Raw genomic sequence first — 21,247 nt, 5'->3', positions numbered from 1 at the left:
ATAGAAGCTTAGTAAGAAAAAGAGGCTGCAGCGGAATCTTTCAGTTCAGCAACATTGCTTTTCAAAGCAGTCAGTAGCAGGCATCTGCTGTGAAGATTAATGGCTGGCATGTGCAGGAAGCTGTAAATCCTACTTGGAGTCCATATTCTTGTGAAAGTACAAAAGACACTTGATAGTAAATGGTTGGTAGCATGGAATAAGTGGGAGCACTTCTCCGTGAAGGTTTCTTTGACCTCAATTTAATCTCAGGTGCACGCTCTAAATCAGGATGCATGTATTTGTGGCCAATGCTCTGCTTACTGTAGTTAAATCACTACTATTACCACTTTTCAGCATCAGAAAAAATCACAAGCTAAAGACATGATTCCACAAACACTTCAAATGTGCATACCCTGGCACCAGCACAGGAAGGGGACCAACCTATGTATCCCCCCCATCTCAAACACTGCTCTCTCCTACTTCTCTTTTTGTTGGCACAGGCCATTGTACACGTTCTCAGATAAATTATCTGAGAAACTGCCTGGGGAGATCTGGGTTGCTTTTCTATGTGACAGTGCCGTGTTACAGCTGATTAAAGTGTTTTTGAAGCTGCTCATTAGGTGACTTCTTGTGCATGTTTTAACAAGACACAGAATATCTTTCTTTCTTCCTTTTTAGCTTTTAGTGGACAATGGCTTGCTGTAGAAAACTACTGTGCTATTACAGCTCTGTGAATTGTGGAGACAAATAGCTTGAGGAGCTGTAGGGCAAGCTGAATTTCACTGCACAGCAGATTCCTTATCTGAATCTGCTCTGTGCCATAATCACCAACATCCACTTTCAAATCCCTTGAATGGCTTTCAAGGAAAAATACATATATAGGTGTGTGATTTTGATTTATTTTCTTTCTAACCACATGTTCTTCCCTGTGCTTTTTGAAGTAAAAGAGAAACAGAGGAGGAAGCTTCACAATGCAAGTAGGCTTTTTTGTTTGTAAAGAAAAAAGTCTAAACTAGTAAAATTTTGTAGGTGGAAGTAATATCTATAATTCAACTAGCTCCTAGCACTGAGAAACAATGCAGAAGCATTTAGACAGACAGACATTTCAGATCTCCTTTTTCAGATCTGAAGAAGTAGAACTGTAAGGTTGTCTCTTTGTCTTTTTTTTTCAACTGTATAGGTTGATCTAATTTAATATATTTCCATTTCTATCAAGTCTGTTTTGGTTATATCCTTCTTTTAACATTATTTCTACAGCTCTAACACTATCCTAAATTACTGTTTTGGAAACTTACTCAAAGAATAAAAAAATATTTGAGTGTTTGCTTATTTCTGTTGTTTTCCTCATTTCACTTCCCTATTTACATGTAGGCAAGTCTTGATTGTTTGGAGAATTTATTGGATTTTTTAATTATTATTAGTAGTAATTATTAGTTTTATTGTTTGTTTGTTTGTTTTTATTTTTCCTTCTCTTCTGTGAGTCACCTTCTCAAGTTTTGTAATGATGAGTAGTGTCCCATGGTTGAGAATGGTCTGGAATATGGTTTCCAGCTGTTTTCAATGGAAAAGGCTCTCTCCTCTCCTCGTTTTCTGCTGCCCTTTCCCCCCCCACAAACCCTCAGGCATGGGCAGAAGCCATAGTGTGAATGAACTGCTTTGACAACCTGCCTCACTCCCTATTACCTTTTTGTGAGAATCCCAATTTGTTGCCATTCACATGACCTGACATCAGTTCAGCTGTATTATGGGAGCATACACGGCCACCAACACAAGCAAGGGAGCTGCTTTGCATGGCACAACAGGGCACTCGCCTTTTGTTTACATGATATGCAAACAGAATGTGCACCCAAATGAATGACTGACAGGAGACAATTAATCTTGATTGTATGAGTGATGGACATTCACTTATAAGTTAAGGAATTGATAGGGTCTATGAACATATATAGGCATTTATGTATTTAGAAGAGGCGAAATCTTTATCATTCCTCTCAGAGTCATTCAGGAGTATGTCGTAATCTTTTTTGTCACCAAAAAGATTTTTTTTGTCACCAAAAGATTGTCACAAAACTGATTTAGCTGCTCAAGAGCACACCTCCTTTAAAGGCATGCCTTGTGAATGACTGAGGTTACTCTGATCGTTATGAAAGAAGGGAAGTGAAAGAAATGGCTATTTTGCATCTGTCCTCTCTTGATGTTGTTTCTATATGGAACTTCAAAATGAAATATACAGCTTAGAGGAGTGCATCTTTCCTACTACAAATCATGCATGGACACTGATAACGGTTAACAAGTTTTGCTGAGGGTCAGAGAATCTTATTTAGCTCACCATGAAAATCCTTAATAGTTTGGGTGAGTAAGGCTTGACTTACATGTAGCTAAGACCTGGGAAATAAAGCATTTAATTCAGTTGCTTCGAGCAAATTAACAAATGAATAGATCTGGAATAATATAGAATTCATAACAAATCCTTGTAATTATCCTTTTTAGCCCCTTTAGTCCTGCCTAGGCTGCTTTTGAGGCTTAAATTACCTTAAGTGAATTCGAGTATCTGCACTACTGTAGTCTGCAGTCTGTACAAACCATAGCCAGCAGTATAAATGTAGTCTGTGACTATGTTTATAATTTTGGTATCCAATATACCTTTATCCCAAATAAAGAAACACAAGACTGTTCTTTATTTCACCATGTCCCTTTCTGAAATGTCTGTACCTTTACAAATTGTCATCTTGAAGATTGTCTAAATGAACGCTTGAAGATTATCTAATTGAACCACTTAAGTGCTTCATCTCTCTAACTTTGCATCTACAGTAAGTGACTTTATATTTGGGAGTACATTCTCATGACTACATGCCTATTTACCTTTTGGTTCCTAGATTTATAATCCTGGCTTTTGCAGCATAGTACTGATCATTTGGAATTCAATTTTCCTATCAAGTAATCATTGTGTCAAAAAGCTCTGAAACCAGCACTTGTTTTATTTTTTACTATATTATGAAAGATAAATCATTACAGAAAACTAAAGCAAAACAAAATGGTAGAGCTTTATTCAAAAGTCAGTATAGTCACTGTCAGAAACAACAAATGTGATTTGTGTGGGAGGAATCCTGGAAGGTTTTTTCACCTGGCCTAATAGAAAGCAAGGATTTCTGAATTTGCTTAAACATTTCACTACCTAACTGGAAAAACAAGCATGCAAGCTACTAAATCCTCAAAACATCAGCACTGAAGTGTGTTTTCTAAAATGTATTAAAGCCTAAAGTAAGATTGAAGATTTTATTATTGTTATGTAGAAACGCAGTAACTGTAATAGTCATGTTTGCATCAGCTCAGAAGCCTTTCCCTCCCAGAACAAAGGTACAGTTTCAGGTCTGCACAGAAAGATCGACAAGATTTAAAATAAATAAATAAAAAACCCCCAAAAAACAACAGAGTCATTCTATGAATGCTTTGTGTTTTTGGCAGATGACCGTGTATGTCTATAGCTAGTCTCAACATAAGCTTTCATTAAATAATACTCTTGTTGCCAACACAGTAGACCTTTATTCACACCTTCTTTTTCTCCCCCAAGAAATGTATACTTACTTGTCCTGGATTTATCCTTAAGTAGGTGTTGTTTATAAATGAATTGCAGAAGTGAGTGCTCTTCAGAGAAGTAAAAGACATCCAGCTGGCGCTACTTAGATGGGCATTTTTCACTGGCAGATTACTCACTAGAAAAAGACTGAAATTTTCATAATGATTTGTCACTCTCCTGTCACCATTTCAAATATGTCTTTTTTTCTTTTCAAAGGCAAAAGTCTATATGATTGCAGCAGGGGTTATAGGAGGTATATATCTTCTGGGAATTACCGCTCTTTTTCTTGGAGTAAAGGAAAAAGATGGTAAGGTATATTTAAATATGCCTAGATTTTCTAATAATTATTTCTTAGTTGTCTCTGGAAAAGATTGTTATTTTATGTATTCTGTTCTTCTTAGATCCTTATGCCTTGAGTTCAGACAGAGCAATTCCTTTCTGCAAGGGGCTTGGACTCACCATGAAGCATGGCCCATATGTGAAACTTACAGCTTCATTTCTTCTCATCTCAACAGCAGTTCAGGTAACTTCAGGCTCTGAGCCTGTGTGTTGGCCTCATTCCAGTCCCAGCACGAGAGAGCATGAAGCAGCTAAAATGCAAATAACCTTTGACTTGTGACTGGAGGTGATGATCAAGAGGGTGGTACCTTCCCCTAGAAATCAGCAGGGAACCAGAGCCTTTTTTTGGTGCATGGGGTTTTATGCAGCTGGAAGTGGTTCATTCAAACGAGAAGGAAAACCGAAGTCCTGACCATTTAAAGATTTTTATTATTTTTTTTTTCTTCCATAAAAGGTGAAGAACTAGTCCCAGTGACCCAGTTCGGATCATTATATGTTATCCATCCATGGTCTCCTGTGGTTTCAGTTGCTTAGAGAATGTTTTTGCTCTTCTGTCTGTACTTCCGTGCCTCTTTAAACCATTGCCCCCTTTCCTTTGCATAGGTGACTGATCTCAGATAGTGGCTAAACTGATTCTGGTAGAATCTCTGTGATAGAAGGCATAAGGTCAGGGTTAGTAGATGTTCAGAGGGAAGTGGTCTTAGCTATTTCAGAGCTAGATGGAGCTCATTTTCAAATCAGGATCTGTAGCTGAATGTGACTTTCGCAAAATGATGCAGTATGTCCTCCCATAGAGAGGAGCAGTAGAAAAGACATGAAGCCACTTGCTAAGAAATCCTTACTCCCTCCATTCCAGGGGTCTTTTTAAGCTGTATTCCACTCAATAAATACAAAGTTTTAACATGAACCTGCCATTATGCACATAGAAGTTGAAGTTGGCTTTATTTTGAGAAGCACATAATTATCCATGTTTTTGTCAGTAGACTCTTAATCACATGAGCTATGGATCAAAGTGTGTATCAGGAGAGAGGATAATAACTGAGCAAGTGAGACACCAGTGCTGTGTTCACCAGCAGTCATGGTGAATTAGTAAGTTCCTTAAGAAGTCTGTTTGCCGAAGAAGCATTCAGGTCTCCTGTTGGCATGGATTTGGACACAGTTAGTAAGGTTGTCTTTTATTTGAAGGCCTGAGTGTGAGAAATGATAGAAGAAGTATTTTTTCTTACATCTGGGAGTTGCAGGCAGCAAAAGCAACAGCAGGGACAAGGAGAAGGTGAACGATGGAATCCCTTTGGTCAAGCTCCTTCCAGCATCCATTCAGTCAGTGTGGGTACAGCACAAATAAAGCATCCATTCAGTCAGCTCCCACCCAATGAGCATTCATTCAACCCAAAGCTACGCTCCATAGACAAAGTTGTGTACCAAAACAGCAGCTGCTTTACTACAGGAAGTTGGCATGTGAGCAATTGCAGATGAAGAGTAACTTGTTTGGGAATCAGAGCTTCTGGTGAAAGAATTATGACCGAGCTATGGAAAAAGAAGGACAATTTAGTGGTTGTCTGCAGCTGTGACTGTGGCCATGACACAAGGCAGTTGCAGCATAGGGAACAGAGCTTTTAGATAGAATCCTTTCATGAGGCAATTCCTGGTTTGGTCATTTTTATGCTTTGTTAGGAGCATGGCTTTCCACTGTCTTGACCTGACATTGTTGGTGTGTTGCTCCAGTGATAACAGGAGAGTGACTGCTTCTTTAAGTTGTTTCAGAACTCCCAAATCCTACATTTGATAAATCAGTCCCAAGGTATGTTCGGCTACTATGGAGTGTGACATCTTTTTATCTTTGTTCCTCTTTCTTTTGATGATGGTCATCAAATACCTTCAACAGCTGGAGCAGAGCAACTTTGTCCTATTCTGTACTCATGCAGCTGATCTTCACTATCACTTCCAGTATTTGGTGGTGACCATCTTGGTGAGTTGTGGTTTTATTTCTATTTTTATTTGCTAGTTCAATCTCACTGTTTATTAGTACAAAGTCATAGAAGACAAGAAGCCTTTTATTTGTAGACTGAGCTGGGATGTGTACTCTAAGTATACTTTAAGATAAGTGTATCTTGCTCTTCAGCTTCATGTAATCTGGGATAAGGCTTAATAAATCATCATGTGTCGGGTTCAAATCATGAGGTAAAAGCTTGAGCTTTAATGGCTGTGTAACTTTAACTGCAGTGGCTTACATTAGGAAAAGGAAAGTTTGATACTCTATTTTGATATTTAACTTTGTTAAAACCTATCTTGCATTGTTTTCATTTGTACCATATAAGAGAGAATAAGATAAATCACTTGGATATATCTGGGATAGGGAGCAATCTGCAAGTTCATCTGCTTCTCAGACCCTCATGTACTAGACAAAAGGTATTTGTGAACAGCCAATGAAGACAATAAAGCCTACGAAGCAGCAATAAGCACAGCACAGATTTTCTGTCAATTGTAGGTGTCAGCAGCTGTGAGCATTCCCTTCTGGCAGAAGTTTCTGCAACGATTTGGCAAGAAGTGTGCAGCATGTGGGATTTCGGTAAGCAAACCCTTGGAGAAAAGAAAAAAATCCAGTGCTCATTTACTGTGACAACTGGAGCCATTTCAGGAATTATTTCACGTGTTTGTGGCCTCAGTGTACAAGAAATATGCTCAGTTTTAAAGTTTTAAAATTGTTCCACCAAATTTTAGACAAATTCCAAGTTTTCAAGAGAAAATGTTAAGAAATGAATTGATGCTAAAGGAGGTCTCTGCATTTTTTATGATTGTTATTATTTTTATGAATCTGCACAAGCTCTGCATTTCACTGCTCCCAAAAGTGAGCCTGAATGATGTTTAATAAATTCAGATCCATTTTGACTCAAGTTGCCAGGCTCTCTGTTCGAGTTATCTGCTGTACAAGGCTAGTTTTGTCTGTGATGCTCAGCTGACCACATTTTTTTGTTGTCACAAAGGAAGAAGCAGAAGTCTATTCCACATCCTACTCTAGAAACCTAAGCAGAAAGGGGTGCCCACATCCCTGTGACTGAGAATAGATATTACCTGACCTGGCTGAGAAAAGAAGCCTAGTTTAACTCTGACACAGCTCTACAGAGCCACCTCAGGGAGCCTGCCCTCATCTCTGATGGATTATTTAAAATCCTTTGCTTAGTGAAGACAGCAGCAATTTTCTGTCATCATCCTCAGTGAATCATTGTATAGGCCTGTTACTCCCCATTTTCACCTGTTTACCTTCAATTACTTATGAAAGAGGAAAAAAAAGAAATTGTCTGTCTTGTGTACTACAAAGCATCAAGACTTGGAAAATCCAGCCTGAAGTTGTATGTCAAATCTGAAAAAAGTTGAAAAGTTTAGGGCTGGTGACAAATAATGAGTATAATTGAATAGTTGTCATTTGATGCAATGACAATCTCTGTGTTAGAATGACTTTCAAAGAATCAGAAGTAACTTCAAAAGCCGTGTTCCAAATATGCTGAATTGTTATGTGTCTTGAAGTAGACATCTGGAATCTAAGTCTCATCCTCATTTATTTTTAACATTTGAGCAAAGATCATTGCCAAAAGCAGTACTGGACCATTGGGTGGATCAGAGAATGAAGATTTCCTTCTTAGGAAAACTCCTCCGTATATTTGGCCATGAAAAATGCTTTCTTCAACCAACTTGGCTATATAAATTTAGTTCAACATAACTGGAAAGCCTGTCGGCACCTCTGTAAACATGGTTTAACTTAATTTTACAGTTGAATTGCTTGACTGTATTACAGTCTAAGCAGGGGTTGGACTGAAAAAAGCCACATCTCCCTTTCACCTTGTACATATTTCTCAAGGGACTGTGAATGCTTTCTGTGTGCTCAGTGATGGATTTTATGTCTGGCAATGCATCACAGGAGCTTCCTATACTACCACCCTGTGTGAGCTGCACGACTAATCTGTTCTCTCTCACTGTGAAACAAAATCACATCATTCAAGGCTCCTATGTTTGTCACTCAGGAATGTTCTTCTAGAAGGAAAGGAGACAGGAGAAAAGTTTTCTTTCTCTCCAAAATCTCACTCAGCTTTCAGGGCGAAGGTGTAATTTGAAAATAAGTTTCCAGAATTAGAATTGCTCTGGAGTCATTTTCCTGTGAAAGCAGTTCTGTGTTGAAGAAACCCCTGAAAGAGTATAGAAGCCAGGGTAGGTAGATTGACAACAGGAATCTTGGCTTCCCACTACTGGTATTGTTCTCTTTTTGGCTGTTCCCCAGATGATCAGACATCTGTGTACTGACTAGAATTTTGAAGACCAGATCCCCTTGAAGTTTAGGGTGATATCCAAACAAGATCCTTCCTAGGCCCAGGTTGGTGCACAGACTAGAAATGTTGCACTGTGGTTTGTTGGCTTCTGCTTCCACATGCTCTGTTAAATTTAGACAAACATTTAGGGACAAACATGGAGATTACAATCCTTAAGTCTTGGCGGCTGAAGGAAGAATTTTCATGAAAATGCTTGGATGTGGCAACTTTTGAATCATGGTTTTGGCAAGATGTCTAAAAAAAGACAGCCTCTCTTTTACTTGTATTTGAGTACCAAATATTCTTGGAGACACTGTGTATGCGTACGTGTGTTTCCCTTTTTTAAGGCCTAAGTTTGATCAACAATAAACCCCACAGATCTGTCTTCCATCTTAGCTAACATCAGCTTTTCACAGAATCATAGAATATCCTGAGTTGGAAAGGAGCCCATAGGGTCCATTGAGTTCAACTCCTGGCTCAACAGAGAACTGCCCAAAATTCCAACCCCATGTCTGAGAACATTGTCAAAAAGCTTCTTGAGCTCCAGCTGGCTTAAGGCCATGACCTGAGAAGCTTGTTCCAGTGCCCAAGCACCTTCTGGCAAAGAACCTTATCCTAATACATAACCATACCCTCCCCTTAATCCTTACCTCGTGTCTCTCAGCCATGTCATCACCAGCTCCATACAATCCAGCTCCCCAATTACATGTAGTGCTACCCCTACCACACATGCCCTGCCTTCTGAAGAGCCTATAACCATCCATTGTAAGCACCAGGCCCAGGGCTCTTCCCACTGATTCTCATCTGTGGCGGTGTAGCTCTGATTCAAACCAAAGCTTTTAGCTCCTCATGCTTATTCTTCATGCTGCATGCACAGGAATAGAAACATTTCGAATGTGTTAGCACACTGTCCCTTGTTAGCTTTGGGATAGCATTCCTAACCCATAGCTTGTCACCAGGGAGCCTTTTCCCCCTTTAAATCTAGTTTAAAGCTTTTTCATCCATACCTGCTAACTCTTGAGCAAAAATCCTTTTCCCTCTTTGAGAAAGGTGCATCCCATCAGGAGCCAACCAGCATGATGCTATGTAGAACAGCTCATGATAAAAAAAAAAAAAAAAAAAAAAAAAAAAAAACCAAAGTTTTGCCAGTGACACCAGCCTTCATATGCTGATCTGCATTTTTCTTCCAGTATTGTTCTCTGGACCTGAAAGAGTAGAGGGAAATATTGCATGTACTCACAATCCCTTAACGAATCATCTCAAAGCCCTAAAGTCTCATTTGATCGCCTTTGGATTCTTCATTGCAGCTTCATCACTGCCTACATGAAAAAGTAATAATGGATAATAATCTGGGAGCCATGCTAAACTGTGAATTTTCTGTTCTAACTTTAACCCAGCAGCAACTTTGCTAAGCACAGGGATGTCTGACTGACTTTTTGATCGCCTCTGTGTTTTGGAGGACTCTGTAAAAAAAAAAAAAATCAAATTCACAAATTTCTCCAGTCCTTCATTTCACCAAACATCCACCGTTGTCTGAATGCCATCAGCTGCCTGTCAGCACTGTTCAGCGTGGAGGCATGCTTTTGTGTGAGGCCTCACTGCAGCTTTTGCTGCTCTGCCCTTCATCATGTGCTGCTGCACAGGTCGGATCACCTTCCACATCCCAGAAGGGTCCTCTGCCATTGTGCTGCCAGTGAATAGGTGGAAGATGCTTGTTAACTGTGGGATATTGTTTATGACTCGGTGCAGCAGCACTGTGGCTAGGGAACGGGGAGCCAATAGAGGAGTATCTTTTGCTTTACAAATTGGAAGGAGGAAGACACATTAGCTGTTTATTGCAGCAGGAATACTGCCCCCGTGATTGCACTAGCATTGCATCAGTAAAACTCTAGGGCGTTGCAGCCTCGGTCTTATGGGTCGTTCTTCTCTTCCAACAGAAAATTACAATTACAATGATTATTACTATTGATCCAGGATTTTGTTTAAGTGCTTTGGTTTCTGAGTGGGGCCCCATGTGGAGCATAAGCCTGTCATCAAATTGCTTATAGGCAACATAAAATCTTGCATTGCTGGAGTGCTCTCTTGTGGTGAAATAACGATTTTGCCACAACACTGGGCTGTCTGTGCTGGGAACATGCTGTCAGGAAAGGTTATTTTCTGCCTCCTTAGGTTAGGAGAAAATGCTTTAGATGGGAAATGCATTTAAAACATTAACATAATGGATTAGACTCCAGGACTCCCAGAATCACTTATCATATAGAACTGTAAATAGCAGTGCTTAGGGGAATCACTCTCCATGAAAGCTTCTCTCATACCCTCAGTTCCCTAGCTGCAGCTATAGAAGATTGAAATACTTTATATTGAACTAATCCCCTATCATTAAAAAGCCCTGTAGATAAGCCCCTGGTTCTGGATTCTACATGTGCTGTGCCCATGGTTCACAGGCAGGGGAGACAGAGCATGTGATGGATATGTGGCAGCTGGGCTGTATGCATTCAATCACCATTTAAAACAGTGGATTTTCAATCCTGTAAGCCCATTGCCTCAAGCTGAAGAAATCTGTGGTTTAAAGTACTGCCAGAAGACAAATGCTGAGCAGCCCAAGTTGGTTTAATTTTGAGGGTAACCATAATTATTTGCGTAACGTCTTGAATGTGTCTGGCTGTGTGGAGTGAAGCACACTGCCTTCCTGGTTTTAGTTACTGCATGGTGCCTAGATTGCCTTAAAGCAGCCATTGGAAATGAACGTGTAAGCAAACTCTTCTTCATTCACAATTCAAGTCGAACTATGAAAAGTTTTTTACAGTTTAAATTGACCACTGAACCTCTGTCCTTCCCTTGAAATGCAGCGTGATGATGTTTCTAGGAGTTGTCTCTAATAGTAAATTATTTAGTTCTCCTGTTCTAGACATGCAACTGTCATTTGGCCATCTCTGTTACTTAAAAAGTCTTAGCACAAACTGATGAACAATCTCAAAGAACTATCTGGGCACAGTTTGGGAACCAGCCCATTTAAGGAGCTTTTCTCAGGAAGTATTTCTACAGCCTTCTTTTGGAGACTAAGAGAGTTTAGTAGCATGAATGTGGCCATGGTCTGCCACTTAGCATAATGACTGATAACAAGCACTTGGAACTGTTTGATTTCTTAGTGCAGTAATGATCCTAATAGCACCAGCAGAGAAGGCAGTAACATTGTTTGTCCTGTTTTTCTCTGATTATCCTGAATAGGAAAATCCAGGATGGCTCAGGTCTCCTTAGAAATGCTATTTCACTGCAATACTGAAGCATAAGGCTTTGCTATAAGTTCATAAGTTCATAAGGTTGGAAAGGACCTATAAGATCATCTAGTCCAACCATCCTCCTATCACTATCTCTACCCAACTACTAAATTAAGTCCTTTAGCACCTCATCTAAACGCTTCTTGAACAGCGCTAGGGATGGTGCCTCAACCACCTCCCTAGGCAGGCCATTCCAGTGCCTGACCACTCTTTCAGAAAAGAAATGCTTCCTCAGGTCTAATCTAAATCTTCCCCGGCGCAACTTGTGGCCATTCCCTCTCGTCCTGTCATTACTTATCAGGGAGAAGAGACCTACCCCCTCCTCACCACAACCCCCCTTCAGGAAGTGGTAGAGTGCAATAAGGTCTCCTCTGAGCCTCCTCTTCTCCAGACTGAACAATCCCAGCTCCCTCAGCCGCTCCTCATAAGACTTGTGCTCCAGACCCCTCACCAGTTTTGTTGCCCTTCTCTGAACATGCTCCAGGGCCTCAATGTCCTTCTTGTAGTGAGGGGCCCAAAACTGAACACAGTACTCGAGGTGCGGCTGTACCAGAGCTGAGTACAGGGGGATGATCACCTCCCTGCTCCTGCTGGCTACACTATTTCTAATACAGGCCAGGATGCTGTTGGCCTTCTTGGCCACCTGGGCACACTGCCGGCTCATGTTGAGCCGAGCATCAACCAACACCCCCAGGTCCTTTTCCTCTTTACATTCTTCAAGCCATTCTGCCCCAAGCCTATAGCATTGCATGGGGTTATTGTGGCCAAAGTGCAGGACCCGGCACTTGGTCTTATTGAACCTCATCCCATTTAGCTCAGCCCAGCTATTCAGCCTATCCAAATCCCTCTGAAGGGCCTCCCTACCCTCAGGCAGTTTGACACATCCTCCTAGCTTTGTGTCATCTGCAAACTTACTGAGCATACACTCAATTCCCTCGTCTAGGTCATCAATAAAGATATTAAACAAGATGGGCCCCAAAACTGACCCTTGGGGGACACCACTCGTTACAGGACGCCAGCTGGACTTAACTCCATTAACCACTACCCTCTGGGCACGGCCCTCCAGCCAGTTCTCCACCCAGAGAAGAGTGAACCTGTCCACACCACGGGCTGCCAGTTTCCTTAGGAGAATACTGTGGGAGACCGTGTCAAAGGCCTTGCTGAAGTCCAGGTAGACTACATCAACAGCCTTTCCCTCATCTACCTGTCTGGTCACCCAGTCATAGAAGGAGATGAGGTTGGACAAGCACGACCTGCCCCTGGTGAACCCGTGCTGGCTGGGTCTGATCCCTTTATTGCCATGCACGTGTCGTGTGATCTCCCTCAATATCATCTGTTCCATAACTTTCCCTGATACCGAGGTCAGGCTGACATATATGCTGTATCATTTCACAAGACAATCTTATACTTTGAAAGAAATGATTTATATACCACTAAATAGTGCATACTGTAAGTTATATGTGCTGTTTTTCTTCTTCCTCAGTGGATGATTCCTTTTGCAGTCATGCTAGTCACCATTCCAAACCTGATCCTGACTTACTTCGTGGCCTTTGTCTCTGGTCTGAGCATTGCAGCATCTCTGTTGTTGCCATGGTAGGAAAATTTTACATTTGAGGTGGAGAAGGGTTGTATGTCTATTTGTGTAAGTGCGTTGCATGGAATTTGCCTCTGAAAGAGACAAAATTTGGCAAGAGTCCCTTCCAATAATTTGTTTTTGCTTTTAGATGAAAGGCTGTTTGTAATTATGCTGTTGTTAACGGATTATGCCTGTACTATAACTGTAGCTGCTCTTTGTACTTAGACATATCCACATTAATCAGTAGCCTAAGTAGCTGTTGAAGTTGTGATAAGAGTCAATCAGTTGCTCAAGTGTGGTTTCTAATAGGACTACAAAAATGATGAAGCTGAATGTTGTACTCAAATTAATGCTTGAGCAATTAAGTAGCAAAGAAAGTCAAGCAGTGTGTCTCTCTTGAGCAATCCTGTGTTATGGATTAAATACCACAGCAATGTGGATAAAAGAAACAGAGATTTCAAGGTTGTTGGTTCTAGGACTGAAAATATGTGGGAAGAATGGGACATTTCCTCTCCAGATGGAATAATTATTGTTCAGGTCAAGTCGACCAGAAAGAAAGACCACTGCTGGGAGCTGTTTTGCATTACTCATTTGGACAATTCCCTGAAAACTCTGAAACTCCAAGAGATCATGGAAACGTAATATATGCAGTCAGACTACAAACACCTTTCTGCACAGAAGGCCATCAGCCTTTTCTTCCAACAGCAAATAATGAAATACACTGGAAAAAATGTCAGTTCTCAGTTGACATTTGTGCAGCTTTCATTCTTATTTCCAATCACCAAATTCAGTGTACTTGAAGTATTTTCTCTTTTAAGAGGGAATAAGCGTCACTGTTTTCAGAATTTTTTGTTAGCTTGTTAAGAATTTGTCAAATATCACAATTTCTGCTGGAATTAATCAGTCTAAAGAATTCTGCCACCTCCCAGCAAGTGTCTGGCAGTTCCTCTACTGTTCTTATACTTGCTGATGTGTGACTGTTCGTTCCTGATAAGGATTTTTGCCCTTCTGTCCAGCAGTAAGACATTTTGAACTGGATTCTCTCATCTGCATAACTGGTTACATCAATTAGCTGTTAGAAATTGGAGGGTTGAGTGTCTTTCAGTAAGTTTGAACTCTGAGAAGAGAGTTCAGCTTGAGTTTTACTCTTATCTTGCTTACCTCTAGGTCAATGCTGCCTGATGTTGTCGATAACTTTCGCCTGCAGAATCCTCACAGAAAAGGACATGAAACCATTTTCTATTCTTCTTATGTTTTCTTTACCAAGATGTCAGCAGGAATTGGTTTGGGAATTTCTGCAGCTTGCCTGGAGTAAGGAACACTATGTTTTCATTTAGTGGATCTACTCTGAAAGTGCTCTGCCTTTACCTCATGGAGTTAATTGCCTTTTGCCCTGAAAGAGCTGGCAGCTCTAGTTGGCTGACCACTGAAGACAGGATTGTTAATACTGAGGCCAGGCCACTGAGCATTCAGCGCTTGTTCCAGCAAGCTGCAGTTCAGAAAGGCCTGACTTTCCTTTAGGCATAACTTTTTTCAAACTATGTTTGTAAATTGTAGTGGATTTAGAACTGACTATGAAAGCTCAGCTGATGAACGTCTCCCACGAGAGGGATACCTGTTCTGAGCAATCCCTATTGTATCCGGGTTGGACTACATATATGAGTTTGTAAGTCTTTGCACAGATTGCAGTGCTTTCAGTGAGCTTAGTGGCCTGTTCTGCATAACAGGATCCCAGATTCCTGCATGGTTTTGGGGAATTGAATGCTGAATGGAGTCTGGAACAGAGATTTTCTCACAGTTCTGTCATCACCTTAGCGATATCAGTCTGGAAGACGCTTTCTGTTCTCCTCCCAACACTTGCCTTGTATGTTCTGACTAGAAGGACACATGGGAAAAGTTGTCCAATACCTGTCCTACATTTGTACATGATACAGGTTTCAGATGAACAGCACACAACCATGCAATGAACATTTAGAAGTGAACCTGTCCAAAATATTAGTTAGCTTTTGGCTGCAAGTCAAGTTTTGGTAACCAGACTATTTTGCTTCAGGGCCCGCAGTCAAAACTACTAAATAACAGCCAAAGTTTTGCTGAATGTTTTTGGCCTAGGAGTTTTTGATCCTTACTACTAACATCCTCATTTGTAAAAAGTTGTTTGTTTCATTTTGGCGAAAGTTTTGATCAACATTATTAAGAGTGTGAAGAGAGAAATCACTCTGCAAATTGACGAAGAGGCCCGTGCAATCACTCAGATACTTTGCATGGGTGCTTGAAAAGAACAAATTTTCACCAGACACCTCCAACCTACACCATATGTTTACATTTCTTTAACCAAATCTGCCATTTTTTACTGACCGTTCAGGAAGAGTTTAAAACAAGCAAGCTAACTTTTCAATGATGAGCCCTTTTGCTGTTCCACTCCAGTGAGCTCCCAGCTATTTGCCAAGGCAGATGTTTGTGGGAGAACATAGGTGAATATTCAGAGGAATACAAACTCATTCCACAAATTGGGAACTTGAATGGATCAGTGCTTGTGGGGCTGCATGAGAGCTCTGTATCAACACAGTGTAGATGTGTACCTAACTCTTAGCACTTGAGTAAATTTGCCTGTGTTGAACAGCATGCTTAAGTATGTGTTTAAATTGAAGTTAAGAATTGCTTTTGAAATTGGTAGGGATCTTTGCATTTTTTAAAGCTGAGGGTGAATACTTTGCTGAATATTAATAAGAGTCACAGATCAGACCAATTTCCTTGCCTGGGATTCCCTCCTCCTCTTAATAGTTAAATGTTGTATTATGGTAATGAGAAAATACAGAGGTGATGCAATTATATGAAATGGCAGAAAGGTGAGATCCAGGAAACAAGACATAAAACATACAGGGATGGAGAGGAAAAAGAGGGGCATAGAAAAAAAAAAAGAAAGAAAAATGGGAGAAGAGTCTTAAAGAGCATTGGCAGAAGGGAGTAATCCAAGCAGGAGACTTTCTGATGAACAAGTGTCTATAAGTTTTGGACATACGCATACCTCTGTTGTTTCCATTGGTTTAGGTTTACTGGGTACAAGCCAGGAATATGCAGACAATCCAAGGATGTGATCCTCACTCTGAAAATCCTTATCGGAGCAGTTCCTGCTGTCCTCATCCTTGTAGGTTTATTTATACTCCTCTTCTACCCAATCACTGAAGAAAGTCGGAAAGAAACAAAGCTTGCACTTGAAGTGTTAAGGTAGGTTTGAACTAGCAGAAAATAGCAGTCACATCACTACAGCAACTCTTAGTCATACTGGGGAAAAATTACTAGCTACCAATGTATACCTTTATGTTCCTCAGAACAAAACAAAACAACATTCTATCAGTTGAATTATTATTAACTGAATGATATCATTACATGCTCCAGTACCTTATTTTTGTGCTATTGTGCTGGCTGTTTAGAGGACCATTTGCCAGATATATCAGCTGCTATATTTTACTTCTTTGGGGTGCCACACAGACCACTGTTATCGCACGGTGTTTCAGTGCAGACATGGAGAGTCTTCTAACTAGGATAAATTACTGGAGAAAATGTGAACAGTTGCAGTTTTCTTATATACAGAAGAAAACAGGATTATTGACATCATTCTTGGTGTTTATAGTCTATAGAAATATCCAAACCATTTAGGGGAGCAGGCAGAAAAGATCATGGGAGAAAAAGAAAGGGCAACTTTAAGCACTTTTTACCTTGCCTCTGACCCTTCATCCCCTTCTTTCCTCCCTATTCCTCTATAAAGAAAATCTTGCCCAGCTCAAAGTCATCCATCTCTGTTAAATGAAGGCCTCATATACTGGGGGCATGCATAAAAACAGTCTATCCCTGAAGATTTGAAATTTCAAAGTATTTTCTTATACCCACAACCTAAAATGCCACTCTCCCCTCTGTGTAGGTACAACAGACACTGTCCATAAAAGCACATCTGTTATTGTTGTATTAGTTGTTTGAGACTGCCAAACTGTGGCCCGTCCAGTTAACAACAGTAGCCTTATAATTTGTCCTGCTTTTAACAGAAGGAGCCATCAAAGCACAGAGAACCTGGATGACCACAAAAAGGACACCTCAGTCTGAAAGTTCTGAATGCATCGACTTCCTAAACTCAATTTCACATCCCACACACAAACTCTGTGAGAGTCTTCTGGGTCGTTTCCATGCTCCCATAATGTCAGAAAGAATAAAGAATGATTCTGATAGTAATGAAATCAAGAGAGGGACATCACTACGCACTGCTCTAGGAGAGACATTACAACCATTCAGGAGTGCAAGCTATTGGAGATTTGGGTTTTTCATTTGTTTGTTTCTTTGTTTTTCAGTGATAACATAAAGTTGCAATCTTTTTGCAGCAGGATGGTCTATGAACTTGTAGGCTGTGGGGAAAAGGTGTCATTTGGTGTAGTACCCAAACTTTAACATCTGATATGTATCACCCTCAGAGGCCGGGGTGGTTTCTGAACTTCTAAACTTAATCTCTACCTATAAATTGCACGCCCGTGTGTTTAGGAAGCACTTGGGAATCTTGATGTGTGCTATAAACATTTAGGATTTTGTTAGTTTTGAAATGAAACAGGTCAGATATGCTTTGAAGATTTTCTCACAAAGAGTAATTCTGAAAGAGGTTTTGATGTAATTTAACACTATAGATTTTGTTTGAAACAGAACATTATGTTTCCAACACTGGAGTTCCTCGTTTCACACACAACTTCGAGCAGATCTTGGTCAGCGTGAGTACCACATTTTAAAAACCACATCTCTGCTCAAGGTACCCCGGATCAGTTGTCTCTTCCAAAAATTAGAGTTATGCCATTCAAATTTCTGTAACTTTGGCCATTAAGCAATTGTGATTCCCAGCTGTTTTTCATGTGGGCAGTCTCGTCCTTACAAAACACCATGGCATAGCTGCTACTCTCTGCCTGCACACGGTGTATATCACAACAAGGCTACACCTGATTTTTAAGTGGTGATTCTTTTCAGTTAGAGATCCCATCATGCTTTAGATACATTATCAGAAACCTCATTTCTACTATAGATTCACACTGCTCAACACATTTGGTTGATACAAAGTACAGCTAAAGGCTGGTGGTTTGTGGGGTAGTTCAGTTCAGGCCTAATGATTCGGGGCTTCTTAAGGAGCCAGAGAAGAGATGGACATCTTCAATCTCAGGCTAAAATGACTGGACTCTGAAGGAAGATATCTAAATTTGGAGGGGTGAGCAATGAGCCCAAGAGCTGAAGGCTTGTTTTCATGAAGAAATTAACACAGAGCAAGACAGGACATGAATTTACAGTCTGCCATCTTCACTTACGAATATATGGGAGGGTGCCTTAATTCTGTACTGCAAGTGCCTTTGGAAGAGCAGCACGCCACACTGGGAGGTGTCACTGGGGGCAGTGATCATAAGGAGTTTGCTCAGGGCCATCTTGGGAGGCAAATCACGGACTGAAAACTGGGAAGACATTGTAAAATAAACCCAGTGCATCCACAGCATGTCTCATGAAGTTTAATACAGAAACCTGAACCTTTTCAGGAAAGTCTAAGGGCTGTCCTAATTTGGTACAATGCTATACAACAAGTGAGCCTTTAAGGATGTATTTTGAGTGTATGTGGGTAAGAGTGAATGATGTTTAAGACTTGTACTGAACTGACATCTGGGGATGTTTTTTTTCAGGTTTCAGCCAAATACAAACCAAGGTTTGTATTGCCTGGGGCACACGTGTTTACAGCAATAAAAACCCTAAGTCTGTTTACAATTTTCAGTCTAATAGAATTTGAAATACAAGATATACTCCATTTTGAAGTAGGTAAATGATGTAGTATTATTACATAGCTCCTAAGCACTACAGAAATCAATCTGGGGGATTTGATTTATTCTGTACCATTTGTGTCTGTATGGTCTCCTTTAAAAACTTTCAGAGGTCCCAGTAAAGCCTATTAATTTTAATGGGTTTTGCTTTCAGCTGCTATAAATCTATAGCTACAAGGCAGAGATCCCACATCCATGTACCAAAATATGTACGCCATTCACAATATGTATGCCAAAATCTAAGTCCAGTGATAAAAAGGTTGCAGAAGCTCCTGGCTGGCCACAAGAACTTGGCCTAAGGTAGTATTGCTAGATCAGTTGTGGAGTTGCTTCTGAACTGCATCACACACCCATTTAATTGCACAGCAAGCTTGGTTCACTGACCAGTAACTGTCTTCCAGTGAGACAGGAAAAAGTTGTTTGTGGTTTTCTTTGTATTAGAGGTTATTGTAAAACAAACAAACTTTCTATATTTTCTTGTGAGTTTGAAATGATGTGTGCTTGGTGTGTATGTTCAGTACACATGACTGGAAGAAGCAGATTCTCCTACTGACATACAAATACCAATCTAACATAAACCTCCTGCCTCTCCTGATCATCACTAATAAGGGCCAGCCTTCCTCCCCAGGGGCTCTCATTCATGGAATACCCAAATTAATAGTAAGAACACGGGAGATTGGCTTAAGCCAGCTGAGGGTCTGGAGGACAGAATTCCCACCTACGTGCAAACTGTTCCAATAAAAGGATTTACACAAATAGAGGGAGAAAAGGACAAGAGAATCATGTGTCCCTGGGTAGCCCCCTGTAATGCAGACTATGCCCATTCCCTGTGCTCACGTGGTGTAAGCTCACGGCCACCCAGATCTTTTACACTGGCCTGGTTGCTGCTACAGTCAGTCGCATGTCACCTCTTCCAGTTTCATCCCCTCTGTAGTTTCTGCTCAAAAATAAAGCTGAAAACTTCCAACTGGAGCGCTGCTGCTGGCAGGTGGACTCCCTGTACGTTGCAACTGACTGCGCAGACAGCAGTTCCCTGTCACTGCAGGGGAAGGTTGCTGCTGGCAGTGCCACCAGCTGTGTTGTGCTGTCCTGTCTGCCCCTGGGCTTGGGGGCTGTTACAGCTTAGGGGGATTAGATCCCTTGAGCTGAGTCCCCTGCTTCAATAGGTGACACCGGACATCTGTCGCTGGGCATTTGCTTAGTTTCAGGTCACCAGGTTTTCAAGAGGTGGGTCTGCAGATTTGAGAACTAATTCCTTATGTCACCTCTGTGCCTCATCACAACCACTGCTAGAGTCAATCCCTGCTGCATCCGCTCGTCTCTTTTCACCTTCTGTAGCTCGAGTAAAATCCTCATAGTGGACAGAGCTAAACTCTGCTTTTTTGGGTCCATGGAGTGTTGCCAAACATAATACGTTCCTCTCCTTTTCTACTTGTCTTTCTGGGATGGAGATAAAAAAAAAGCTCCAAACAAAACTAGTCATCTCCTTCCAAGGAGGAATTTCCTTGAGGGAAATCTAAGTCCTCTAAGGCCTGGTGTTTTTTGGCAAACTCTTTGAAAACAAGCAAAGAAGGCAAGGTCGTTCCAAGTCTCATGCAATAGGGCACAGCCAGTAGCACTTCTGTGTACAGTAGTCAATCACATATCTTGTATGAGTTTCATATCATTGCATAAAAAAAGAACAGCCTTGAAGAGTGATGGTAGAAGCTTTCCCTTCAAAAAGGGAATGGAAAGGTCACCTGGATTCCTCCAACTGATGGGTAAGAGTTCCTGCTTTCACGTGATTCCTTTCTGAGCTCACAAGCTCCTTGTACTGCTCTGAGTGCTTTTTTTTCCACCTTAACTCTCTGTAAGACCGTGGTTCAGATGCTCGCAAGAATGCTGAGCAGTATGGTTATAAAAATGAGTTTATAGTATAGGTTTAAGATACGAAATTAGATAGCTTTCACATCATTAAGCACCAAATCTCCTGCATAAACATATGCTAACTCACTCTGAGGCTTCATTTAGAAGACAGAGAAGGAGCACATGCCTCAGTCCTTGAGGTGGAGACTTTGCTGGTTTGCCCCTGAGATCTTGCAGTGTCTGAAAACACAAGTTGGTGAAACAGAGCGGAGCAGACGATCAAGGGAGGATGTTCCTGGAGCCACAGCACTCTGCAGGAAAGGTGGGTCCCAGTGTAACAATGGAGGTGTTCATAGAGCAGTGTCTCTCACCCCACCTGGAGAGCAGCAGTGCTCTTGGATGGCAGGGAAGCATCTTTTCTAAAGGTGTAGAATCAGAAGTAAGATTTGGGACTTGATCATGTTCTTGTCTGGCTTTCTCTCTACAGTTTTGCTGCATTCTGCTCCAGGTGGTGAGAACCCTGATGG

At 41.0% G+C, this 21,247-nt stretch overlaps 1 protein-coding gene across 1 annotated transcript in view; it reads left to right on the top strand.

Annotated features, from left to right (window-relative positions):
• The window catches only part of MFSD2B (MFSD2 lysolipid transporter B, sphingolipid), a 34,697-nt gene extending 17,060 nt beyond the window's left edge, over positions 1 to 17,637 (top strand). The window contains exons 8-15 of the mRNA XM_065731084.1: positions 3,770 to 3,860; positions 3,955 to 4,076; positions 5,778 to 5,861; positions 6,381 to 6,461; positions 12,955 to 13,064; positions 14,215 to 14,358; positions 16,096 to 16,272; positions 17,088 to 17,637. Of these exons, the coding sequence (XP_065587156.1) occupies positions 3,770 to 3,860; positions 3,955 to 4,076; positions 5,778 to 5,861; positions 6,381 to 6,461; positions 12,955 to 13,064; positions 14,215 to 14,358; positions 16,096 to 16,272; positions 17,088 to 17,145 (867 nt within the window). The 3' untranslated portion in view covers positions 17,146 to 17,637. The remainder of the gene's footprint in view (positions 1 to 3,769; positions 3,861 to 3,954; positions 4,077 to 5,777; positions 5,862 to 6,380; positions 6,462 to 12,954; positions 13,065 to 14,214; positions 14,359 to 16,095; positions 16,273 to 17,087) is intronic.
• Positions 17,638 to 21,247: the final 3,610 nt, after the last annotated feature.

Source organism: Cyrtonyx montezumae, unplaced genomic scaffold, assembly GCF_038088225.1.
Source record: "Cyrtonyx montezumae isolate F1298 unplaced genomic scaffold, pur_monq_1.0 scaffold_13, whole genome shotgun sequence".
Lineage (NCBI taxonomy): Eukaryota > Metazoa > Chordata > Aves > Galliformes > Odontophoridae > Cyrtonyx > Cyrtonyx montezumae.
The sequence above is the reverse complement of the archived record's forward strand: the minus strand, read 5'-3'. Positions and strand labels throughout refer to the sequence as shown.